General features: G+C 32.7%; 1 protein-coding gene across 1 annotated transcript in view; it reads right to left on the reverse strand.

The window, feature by feature from the left end:
- Positions 1 to 6425: 6425 nt before the first annotated feature.
- Positions 6426 to 13404, reverse strand: part of KPNA5 (karyopherin subunit alpha 5) — a 49485-nt gene continuing 42506 nt past the window's right edge. Inside the window, exon 14 of the mRNA XM_004264687.3 lies at positions 6426 to 9881. Within this exon, the coding sequence (XP_004264735.1) occupies positions 9694 to 9881 (188 nt within the window). The 3' untranslated portion in view covers positions 6426 to 9693. The remainder of the gene's footprint in view (positions 9882 to 13404) is intronic.

Here is a 13404-nt window from a genome sequence, read left to right on the forward strand (position 1 = left end):
GAAGATAAAATAGTGGAAATAACTACTGCAGAGCAGAATAAAGAAAAAAGAATGAAAAGAACTGAGGACAGTCTCAGAGACCTCTGGGACAACATTAAATGCACCAACATTCGAATTATAGGGGTTCCAGAAGAAGAAGAGAAAAAGAAAGGGACTGAGAAAATATTTGAAGAGATTATAGTTGAAAACTTCCCTAATATGGGAAAGAAATAGTTAATCAAGCCCACGAAGCACAGAGAGTCCCATACAGGATAAATCCAAGGAGAAACATGCCAAGACACATATTAATCAAACTGTCAAAAATTAAATACAAAGAAAACATATTAAAAGCAGCAAGGGAAAAACAACAAATAACAAAAAAGGGAAAACCCATAAGGTTAACAGCTGATCTTTCAGCAGAAACTCTGCAAGCCAGAAGGGACTGGCAGGACATATTTAAAGTGATGAAGGAGAAAAACCTACAACCAAGATTACTCTACCCAGCAAGGAACTCATTCAGATTTGATGGAGAAATTAAAACCTTTACAGACAAGCAAAAGCAGAGAGAGTTCAGCACCACCAAACCAGCTTTACAACAAATGCTAAAGGATCTTCTCTAGACAAGAAACACAAGAGAAGGAAAAGACCTACAATAACAAACCCAAAACAATTAAGAAAATGGGAATAGGAACATACATATCGATAATTACCTTAAATGTAAATGGATTAAATGCTCCCACCAAAAGACACAGACTGGGTGAATGGATACAAAAACAAGACCCATATATATGCTGTCTACAAGAGACCCACTTCAGACCTAGAGACACATAGAGACTGAAAGTAAGGGGATGAAAAAAGATATTCCATGCAAATGGAAACCAAAAGAAAGCTGGAGTAGCAATTCTCATATCAGACAAAATAGACTTTAAAATAAAGACTATTAGAAGAGACAAAGAAGGACACTACATAATGATCAAGGGATCGACCCAAGAAAAAGAGATAACAATTGTAAATATTTATGCACCCAACATAGGAGCACCTCAATACATAAGGCAAATACTAACAGCAATAAAAGGAGAAATCAACAGTAACACATTCATAGTAGGGGCCTTTAACACCCCACTATCACCAATGGACAGATCATCCAAAATGAAAATAAATAAGGAAACACAAGCTTTAAATGATACATTAAACAGATGGACTTAATTGATATTTATAGGACATTCCATCCAAAAACAACAGAATACACATTTTTCTCAAGTGCTCATGGAACATTCTCCAGGATAGATCATATCTTGGGTCACAAATCAAGCCTTGGTAAATTTAGGAAAATTGAAATTGTATCAAGTATCTTTTCTGACCACAACGCTATGAGACTAGATATCAATTACAGGAAAAGATCTGTAAAAAATACAAACACATAGAGGCTAAACAATACACTACTGAATAACGAAGTGATCACTGAAGAAATCAAAGAGGAAATCAAAAAATACCTAGAAACAAATGACAATGGAGACACGACGACCCAAAACCTATGGGATGCAGCAAAAGCAGTTCTAAGAGGGAAGTTTATAGCAATAAAATCCTACCTTAAGAAACAGGAAACATCTCAAATAAACAACTTAACCTTGCACCTAAAGCAATTAGAGAAAGAAGAACAAAAAAAACCCAAAGTTAGCAGAAGGAAAGAAATCATAAAAATCAGATCAGAAATAAATGAAAAAGAAATGAAGGAAACAATAGCAAAGATCAATAAAACTAAAAGCTGGTTCTTTGAGAAGATAAACAAAATTGATAAACCATTAGCCAGACTCATCAAGAAAAGAAGGGAGAAGACAAAAATCAATAGAATTAGAAATGAAAAAGGAGAAGTAACAACTGACACTGCAGAAATACAAAAGATCATGAGAGATTACTACAAGCAACTCTATGCCAATAAGATGGACACCCTGGAAGAAATGGACAAATTCTTAGAAATGCACAACCTGCCAAGACTGAATAAGGAAGAAATAGAAAATATGAACCAACCAATCACAAGCACTGAAATTGAAACTGTGATTAAAAATCTTCCAACAAACAAAAGCCTAGAACCAGATGGCTTCACAGGCGAATTCTATCAAACAATGGGAATAGGAACATACATATTGATAATTTCCTTAAATGTAAATGGACTAAATGCTCCCACCAAGACACAGACTGGCTTAATGGATACAAAAACAAGACCCATATATATGCTGTCTACAAGAGACCCACTTCAGACCTAGAGAGACATAGAGACTGAAAGTAAGGGGATGGAAAAAGATATTCCATGCAAATGGAAACCAAAAGAAAGCTGGAGTAGCAATTCTTATATCAGACAAAATAGACTTTAAAATAAAGAGTATTAGAAGAGACAAAGAAGGACACTACATAATGATCAAGGGATCAATCCAAGAAAAAGAGATCTCAAACTCTTCCAAAATATAGCAGAGGGAGGAATACTCCCAAACTCATTCTACGAGGTCACCATCACCCTGATACCAAAACCAGACAAGGATGTCACAAAGAAAGAAAACTACAGGCCAATATCACTGATGAACATAGATGCAAAAATCCTCAACAAAATAGTAGCAAACAGAATCCAACAGCACATTAAAAGGATCATACACCATGATCAAGTGGGGTTTATCCCAGGAATGCAAGGATTCTTCAGTATATGCAATACAATCAACGTGATACACCATATTAACAAATTGAAGGAGAAAAACCATATGATCATCTCAATAGATGCAGAGAAAGCTTTCGACAAAATTCAACACCCATTTATGATAAAAACTCTGCAGAAAGTAGGCATAGAGGGAACTTTCCTTAATATAATAAAGGCCATATATGACAAACCCACAGCCAACATCGTCCTCAATGGTGAAAAACTGAAACCATTTCCACTAAGATCAGGAACAATACAAGGTTGCCCACTCTCACCACTCTTATTCAACATAGTTTTGGAAGTTTTAGCCACAGCAATTAGAGAAGAAAAGGAAATAAAAGGAATCCAAATCAGAAAAGAAGTAAAGCTGTCATTGTTTGCAGATGACATGATACTATACATAGAGAATCCTAAAGATGCTACCAGAAAACTACTAGAGCTAATCAATGAATTTGGTAAAGTAGCAGGATACAAAATTAATGCACAGAAATCTCTTGCATTCCTATACACTAATGATGAAAAATCTGACAGTGAAATCAAGAAAACACTCCCATTTACCATTGCAACAAAAAGAATAAAATATCCAGGAATAAACCTACCTAAGGAGACAAAATGCCTGTATGCAGAAAATTATAAGACACTGATGAAAGAAATTAAAGATGATACAAATAGATGGAGAGATATACCATGTTCTTGGATTGGAAGAATCAACGTTGTGAAAACAACTCTACTACAGAAAGCAATCTACAGATTCAATGCTGTCCCTATCAAACTACCACTGGCATTTTTCACAGAACTAGAACAAAAATTTCACAATTTGTATGGAAACACAAAAGACCCCAAATAGCCAAAGCAACCTTGAGAAAGAAAAACGGAGCTGGAGGAAGCAGGCTCCCAGACTTCAGACTATACTACAAAGCTACAGTAATCAAGACAGTATGGTACTGGCACAAAAACAGAAATATAGATCAATGGAACAGGATAGAAAGCCCAGAGATAAACCCACGCACATATGGTCACCTCATCTTTGATAAAGGAGGCAGGAATGTACAGTGGAGAAAGGACAGCCTCTTCAATAAGTGGTGCTGGGAAAACTGGACAGCTACATGTAAAAGTATGAGATTAGATCACTCCCTAACACCATACACAAAAATAAGATCAAAATGGATTAAAGACCTAAATGTAAGGCCAGAAACTACCAAACTCTTAGAGGAAAACATAGGCAGAACACTCTATGACATAAGTCACAGCAAGATCCTTTTTGACCCACGTCCTAGAGAAATGGAAATAAAATCAAAAATAAACAAATGGGACCTAATGAAACTTCAAAGCTTTTGCACAGCAAAGGAAACCATAAACAAGACCAAAAGACAACCCTCAGAATGGGAGAAAATATTTGCAAATGAAGCAACTGACAAAGGATTAATCTCCAAAATTTACAAGCAGCTCATGCAGCTCAATAACAAAAAAACAAATAACCCAGTCCAGAAATGGGCAGAAGACCTAAATAGACACTTCTCCAAAGAAGATATACAGACTGCCAACAAACACATGAAAGAATGCTCAACATCATTAATCATTAGAGAAATGCAAATCAAAACTACAATGAGATATCATATCCCACCAGTCAGAATGGCCATCATCAAAAAATCTAGAAACAATAAATGCTGGAGAGGGTGCAGAGAAAAGGGAACACTCTTGCACTGCTGGTGGGAATGTGAATTGGTACAGCCACTATGGAGAACAGTATGTAGGTTCTTTAAAAAACTACAAATAGAACTACCGTATGACCCAGCAATCCCACTACTGGGCATATACCCTGAGAAAACCATAATTCAAAAAGAGTCATGTACCAAAATGTTTATTGCAGCTCTATTTACAATAGCCAGGAGATGGAAACAACCTAAGTGTCCATCATCGGATGAATGGATAGAGGATGTGGCACATATATACAATGGAATATTACTCACCCAGAAAAAGAAACAAAACTGAGCTATTTGTAATGAGGTGGATGGACCTAGAGTCTGTCATACAGAGTGAAGTAAGTCAGAAAGAGAAAAACAAATACTGTATGCTAACACATATATATGGAATTTAAGGGGAAAAAATGTCATGAAGAACCTAGGGGTAAGACAGGAATAAAGACAGAGACCTACTAGAGAATGGACTTGAGGATATGGGGAGGGGGAAGGGTAAGCTGTGACAAAGCGAGAGAGTGGCATGGACATATATACACTACCAAACATAAGGTAGATAGCTAGTGGGAAGCAGCCGCATAGCACAGGGAGATCAGCTTGGTGGTTTGTGACCACCTAGAGGGGTGGAATAGGGAGGGTGGAAGGGAGGGAGACGCAAGAGGGAGGAGATATGGGAACATAGGCATATGTATAACTGATTCACTTTGTTATAAAGCAGAAACTAACACACCGTTGTAAAGCAATTATACTCCAATAAAGATGTAAAAAGAAAAAAAAATTGGAATGCTCAGAAAATAGTCATGCTGAAACCCTAAACAAAGAATATATTAAATTTTGCCATGCTTTTTTAGAACAGTTTAAGAAAACAACCATAACTGAAAGGGAACAGGAGGGATCCCTCAAAAGTAATACTGTCCAAAGTTTAAAACTCCCCATTTTTAAATAACAGGTACTTTGGGGAATTGCACATTAAATTCCCTAAACTGCCTACTGTTTCCAAATTTAAATATTTATTCATAAACTAGTGAACACTCCAAGCTCTTTACTTGGTGGAGTTGCTCCCAATCAACATTTTAGTTCTGGTAGTGCTATAGAGCAGTGCTTGCAAGTGCAACTACTTGAAATTTTTATTTCAAAACAGAATGGAAAATTGAAATGTTAAAGTGCTACTAATAATGATATGATGTATGTATCTCTTAAAACTTAAACTACTGAAGCAAACATGAAAATCATTAGATGTCCTGAAAGGGGGGAATCATATGCTCATTTAATTTCAGTGGTAAACTGTTCAAATATGAAAGGAAAAAAATGAAAGAACAAATATACAACTGAGCAAACACATAATTAAAGGGTATACTTAAGGATTTCTGCGATGGGAACTCCACTGCGTGTTTAAATCTATTGTTTGACCTGTACATTATATTTTCATACATTTTCAGGAATTCATTTCCCACTAAAATTGCTGACCACTTTACTGGGAGCAAGAAACCCTAAAAATAATTGATCCAATTAGTTTCACTACTCTGTGATTAACATAGTTTCAAATACTGAAGGAAATGACGCCAGCCAAAACAAACAAACACCCCCCCCCCACAAAAAAAATGAACAACAGAAAACCATGGTAATGGAAGAAGAAAAAAATAAAAACAGTAAGCTAGGAGGGCCTTAGCTTGCCTACTGTGTGATTTTGTGTTTCACAGTATATTAAGGAAGTTAAATCAGACATTCCCTCGTATTTATTAGGTTTAAAACTCTAAGCCTTAAATAAATGCATTGTACTGCATTAAAATAACAGAAAAAGAAAAATAATCTCAGCTGAAACATGTGAATGTCCCACTAGCTGCCAAGACTTGAGCTACAAAGATAAATTGGATATGTTCCCCGTTACAGCTGAATATACAAGTTCTAAAATAAAAGCAACATACTACTTTATCAGATAATGCTACCAATGAAATCTTACTGGTTTTAGAAAGGGGATGGAATTTTAATGAATCAGGGCATCTATTTTTGCTTTATTAGGCATATACAATCATAAGTGAAAACAAATGAAACACTTATATAAATGCAATCGTAAAATAGTATTTTATTATTTTTAATATAGTGCTGTAACATTTCATAATATTGCATACTACTCAAATGTTGGTTTATTTAGTTTGGCAAGAATATCTTCCCCTCATCCCACTTCCCAATTAGAATTTAAAGATGCATTATCCTTTTAGAGATCCATCATATTGGCTCCTAATATGTTACATTTCATAAAACAGTAATGCTATGAACTAAAATGAGTAAAGGTTAACAACAATTACTTTGATTTCACAGTTTCACAAAGCAGCCAGTAGATTGCTGAATTTAGAACAGCAACAAAAATCCACGAAGACTTTGTATTATAATTACTTTATCCATAATGCTCCTTCTTGAGAGAAGAAAAAATATGAAGGCAAAGGTAATGCTTTGTCCAACAAAAGTCCTTTATCCAAAAAATCAACCTTTATCTGCAAATAGGTTTTACAGTTACCAAATGATATGCTGTTTCTGTGCCAACAGATTTTATCACTTTTTTTTGGTTTTTATTTTTTGCTTGCTTGTTCTAGTGCTACCAGGAAGTGAACAAAATAACACTAAAAATTAAGTTCTAGGAACAATTTTCAAAATAAAACTTAGAGTAAAAAAAACCCCAGGGCATTGAGTCAAGTACTTACAAATATAAAACAAGTAAGCATAATTGCATAGATTAGCTAGTAAAAATTCAAATTCAGACAAAAATAAAACACCGAATTTAATTCAATAAATGTAAAGGACTCTTTCAAGTATTCTCTTGATTTTTACATTAATGTTGCATGCATTGCCCTTTTACAACATGTTTTCATTGTTTTCTTTTTGGCACAGTTTCTCTCGGATTAAAATATAATAAATCTTAGGAAAGCAAGTTGAAAAAAGAAAATTTTTCCCACAAGGGTCAGTGAAGATTAATGAAAATACATTTTGGAGCATTTAAAATAGTACATTTGAAAAGAGTAGTCATATTAAAAAAATTTGTAGGAACAAAGTATTTGCTAGTATTGGTTCAATAAAGTCATCACCACACCAACTATTACATATTACCCCTTGCATTCACATCTAATCAAATTAATTACCCAAGTAACAGATCCAATGAATTAAATATAATTTTATATATAAATGCTTAAAATATGGTCAAATTCTATACTTAGAGATATAATGCTTATTTCACTGGCAAAAATTTAAAAATCCTCCCCTCAAAGGTCATTCTATTATTTCTATTATTTTTCCTTCTGTAAGAACTATTTTGTTTGAAAGACTTAGCTTAAAGATTTATTAATGTGACTACAGGGTCCTCAAAAAAAAAGCAGGCACAGCTGGTTAGTTTATGAATTATGCTGCATTAACAAGTTCAATTGATTAGAAAGAGTGGAACACCCTGTCACCTGATACTTATAAACTATCTGCATCACAAAAAAGTGTTTATCTGATAAATTCACCATCAATTTGGTGATCTTTAATATAACTACCCTGTTCTTTTGAATATACATATACTGAACTTCATAACTTCTACTACAATAAAAAGGGCACAGATACAATCTTCTACTTAACAATATAAAAGAGGTTTGGCAGATGCAGTCAGCATTGTGGACACCATTTAAACCTGTATTGTATAGCTTGTAGGTTTTTAAGTGTCTTGCCAAAAGCTTAGTTTCATGATATTTAATTTACAAAGTGTCATACTATTTAAAAGTACTCCTATATACATTTCCTTCTTGTAACATACCTCTGATTTCCAGCAGAAACATTATAAATGCTATCATAAATGAAACCTTCTTTACAGAATAGACTATGAATCATATCAAAAATGCTTTTAGTTCCCATCTTAAAACATCAGTAAACTAATTTTTAAACAAGTATTTTAGGTATACAATTGGAAATGTAAATAGCCTGCACATAACTATAATAATGAAAAGACTGATTCAACAGTACCATATCTGCTTAGAAAACTACCAAGTATAGTACTGTGAGAAAAACACACAGACACACACATATATATGTATCTGTAAATAAATATATATATATAATTTTCTATTGAAACTTTTTTTTAAAGTTTCACAGTATGAAGAGGTTTTTGCTGTTAATACATAAACACATACATTATATTGACAAATCTGATACAAATGTAATCTAATACGATGGTTCATTAACAAGCAGCAGTTTGACCCTTTGAGGATCACCAAAGGGGAAAAAAATCCTAATATAGGGTTCAACCAATTAAAGAATCCTTAGTAATTTTCATGAATAGCATCCTTTTGTGTCCAAACCATTAAGTCCATTTAATAAAATTTAACACATAACAAGGTGATTTCTTCAGGAGAATTTTGCCATTCAAGTACCTAAGTTCATTATTACATAGAAAGTGAAACTTTTCAATTACTGCTCTGAAAAATCAGAGAAAGGAATACAGTATTATTTTTGCTATGCAGCACTACTTTAGATTCATGATGGCATCTCATGATGCTCTTTAAAATGAGCAGTGAAAAAATAAAAAAACACTATTTCAAAAATGTTGGCATATTTGGTCAAAATACAAAATATACTAATATAATAGCATTTATATGTTAAAAACACAAACATTTAAATGTTGTGTAATCATTTTAATGTGTTCAACATGAAGAACAGCTTCTTTCTTCACAATTGCCACATTTTAATTGATTATCAGTACAATATTTCTTCTGTATTTTATAAGTAACTTTTACAGGTTTTCTGTAGTAATTTTTTTTTTGCAAAGTATAACTTATAGCACAGTGATTTATAATTTAAGGTAATAGCTATTTTCACATTCTAATTTAGCTTTTTCTCTGTTTCATGCTTCTGAAGCTCTTTTGTTTTGTTTTTGCTTTGAGAGGTAGATTTAGTAAAGAATGGGCATATCAAACTTACTGCCAAAATGCAATTATCGACAGCTGTACTGCTAATGTGCAGTTTCTAAGAATGCTAGAAAAATTCAGAACCATTATTGTAATACTTTACTAAAGTTTTCCTTTTCAGGCTTAAATTATTAAATAATCTCATAATGTATTTAACTGTTCACAAATAGATACAAAAAAAACAATGAAAGACATATATACAGGCACACCAAAATAACAACAAAACTATAATAAAAGGTTGCATATGGATGGAAACTTGTTTTGTTTTGCTTTTTAAAAGTGCATTAACGTCTCTTTTTTGTTCTACATAAAAACACATCAAATATTCCTAATGACATTACAAGAAAAGGGAGATATCTGAAGCTACCCTTTTTAGCCATTAATTTTTCCTCCTACCAAGTTAAAGTTGAAACCCTTCCATTGGTGCTTCCTGCTGCTGAAATACAAACTGTTGTTGGTTTTCATCCACGTGAGGTACAATACTGGAGTCGTCATCTTCTACACCAAAGTAATGTTCAATCAGATCAAAAGCCTTTTGGTAAATTTCCTGATTTTCATGACTTTGAAGAAATTCGATTTTATCCAGGCCTATTAACGCAAAGCATATGTCAAAAACAAAGTTGTTACTCGAATTTCAACATACATTTAAGTCAAAATAATGAATCAATAGCATCCATCAGTCCACTGGCAATTGGATTGTTATTTTTATCTAATTAAAAAGATGAAAATATAATTTTTAAAGGTTACTTTCCATTTACAGTTATTACAAAATATTGGCTATATTCCCTGTGCTGTATACTACATCCTTGAGCCTATCTTACACCCAATAGTTTGTACTTCCCACTCCCCCACCCCACAGGTAACCACTAGTTTACTCTATAAGAGTCTGCTTCTTTTTTGTTATATTCACTAGTTTGTAGTATTTTTTAGATTCTACATATAAGTGATATCATAACTTTAATCTAATTTTTGCACATACTGATAGCCAACACTTATGCCTTATACTTCAAGAATGAAAGAATGGGGCAATGTGGTATGAAGAATAAGCACAGGCTGGGGAGTAGGAAGATCATAGACTCCACCCTTTCAGTTGTGTGATTTTTCCCAAATAAGTTTGGTTCCTCTGTACTTTAGTTTCTGAATTTTAAAATGACAGTTTTACATTATGTAACTCCACAAGTTGTTTCCAGAGTAACTGTGCTAAATAAAAAGCACAAAAAGGGAAAGCAACAAAATAAAAAGAAAAAAACTAAAATACAAGCAAGCTACCACACAAGTTCTCTCACAGAATGAGCCAAAAGGTATCAATAAGGATAAATGAATACTATTTGCAAATCCAATACAGCCTATAAGTGAAACTGAAAAAGCTCATTTCAATAGTATAAGGAGAATCTACAGTGCTCTAGTTTATTGCTCACAAGAAAATAATCTACATACAAGTCTGGGTGATGCTAAAAATCTTTTTCACTTATTACAGATAAACCTCTTCAATTATATGATTGCAGGATATAAGGAATAAGCAAAGTAGTCATATCTATATACAATCATAGAATAGCCTAAACTCTAGTATAACTTGGGATCAAAATAATGATTGTAGTAGGGAAATATTCTTATATCAGTGATTGATAACTTTTATTTATATGATGTTTTAACCATTGACATTATATAATTTGAAATAAAGGCAAAGTGATCTCCCAGGCTTGGTTCAAGAATCACAAATAAAAGCTTGACTCAACCATATAATATAATAGGACTTAAGACAGAAAGTGAATATTTAATGGAAATATATTGAGAGGAAAAAATACTGACTTAGATTCATGTGTTATCCTAAAATAAATTCCATGTGAGTTAAGTTAAATATCTTAAGACTCCAATCAGAAAAATCTAGCCAATAAATAAAATAATTTTCATCAAATCTCTGTGAGGACAATGACTTTGTAAACTTTGAAGGAATAGAATATTAGGCTGAACCATTTATTAATTATAAAAGAACACAGTTTATCTCATTAAATTAAAAAGGTAAAAAGGATGGGAGAAAAGCTGTATTAAAATAAACTATAAAATTCAAATTTTTACAAAAAATGACAAGTTGGTAACTGGACAAAGTATAATAAAGATGTAATTGAGATAAGGAAATATACTAACACATGGAAAATACACACCACTTTCTACATGAAATAAAACAAGAAACACATAAAAACAACTTGGTGGTACCATTTTACATTGGCTAAATCAGCAAAATCAACAAAACAAGTAAGAGGCAGTGACACTGCCGAGTAACATGCCTTCAGAAAGCAAAATGAGAAAACATATCAAAAACTTAAAAAGAAGTTTGTGCCCAAGCTCAGCAATAATATCCTTGAAATTTTATCCCCAAGTATTAACTCAACAGAAGAAAAATATTAATAAATATTATATGTTTGTATATTTTGTATTATTTGTATATTATAAATATTAAAATATATTAATGATATATTTTTAATAAAAATATTAAAAAATAAGCATCAGAAAGATGTTTATTTTGGCATATGTAAAGTGCAAAACGAATTGGAAACAAACTAATGGTCAACTACAAGAGTGTGGCTAAAACCCCACTTAATATGGCTAAAACAGCAGGCAACATTCTCTTTTTATAACATTATGTGGCTATTGCAAATCACAGAAAATTATGCAAATCATAGAAATTATGTATTGTTTGGAGAAAATGTAAAATTTCTCCAAAATGTTGAAAGTAGAACACCAAACTATACATGGACTGCAATTATATCAATGTAAACTAATTCTGCATAAGGACAATGTAAAAAGGATGGTAAATAATAAAAAGAAATTGTTAGGATAATAGAATTAAGGGTAACTGTAAAAAAAAGATATCAAAAATATTATACTGCTTTTACACAAAATATTTTTATAGAATTAGAGGGGGAAAATGCCTATGGTAGATAATTAAGAATTGACTAACTCTCAACAAAGTGGGTATATAGTGAATGTACCTTAACATAATAAAGGCCATATATGACAAGCCCACAGGTAACATCATACTCAACAGTGGAAAGCTGAAAGCTTTTCCTCGAAGATCAGGAACAAGACAAGATTGTCCATTCTCATCACTTTTATTCAACATAGTAATGGAAGTCCTAGCCAGAGCAATTAGGCAATAAAAAGAAAAGTCATTCAATTCAGAAATGAAGAAGTAAAACTGTCACCATTTGCAGATGACATATTATATACAGAAAATTGTAGACCCCACCAAAAAACTGTTATAACTAATCAATGAATTCAGTAAAGCCACAGGATATAAAATCAATATACAAAAATCTGTTGCATTTCTATACCCTAGTAACAAACTATCAGAAAGAGAAATAAGGAAAACAATCCCATTTACAATTCCATCAAAAAGAATAAAATGCCTTGGAATAAACTTAACCAAGGAGGTTCATGAAAGACCTGTACCATGAAAACTATGATGAAAGAAACTAAAGAAGACACACATAAACAGAAAGACATTCTATGCTCATGGATTAGAAGAATTAATACTGTTAAAATGTTCATACTATCCAAAGCAATCTACAGATCCAATACAATCTCCATCAAAATTCCAACGGCATTTTTCACAGAAATATAACAATTAATCTGAAATTTGTATAGAACCACAAAAGAACCCAAATAGCCAAAGAAATCTTGAGAAAGAAGAACACAGCTGGAGGTATCATGTTCCCTGATTTACACACTATATTATAAAGCTATAATAACCAAAACAGTATAGTATTGGCATATAAGCAGATCAGTGGAACAGAGTAGAGAGCCCAGAAATAAACCCACATATATAGTCAATTAATTTATGACAAAGGAGCCAAGAATATGCAATGGGGGAAAAGGACAGTCTTTTCAATAAGTGATGCTGTGAAAATGATAGCTACATGCAAAAGAATGAAACTGGACCACCATCTTACACCATACTCAAAAGCTAACTCCAAATGGATTAAAGACTCAAATGTAACACATGAAACCATAAAACTCCTAGAAGAAAATATAGGTGGTAAGCTCCTCGACACTGGTCTTGGCGATGGTTTTTTGAATTTTGAAGTTGATGCCAGAAGAAAAGACCACAAAA

Source organism: Orcinus orca, chromosome 12, assembly GCF_937001465.1.
Source record: "Orcinus orca chromosome 12, mOrcOrc1.1, whole genome shotgun sequence".
NCBI lineage: Eukaryota > Metazoa > Chordata > Mammalia > Artiodactyla > Delphinidae > Orcinus > Orcinus orca.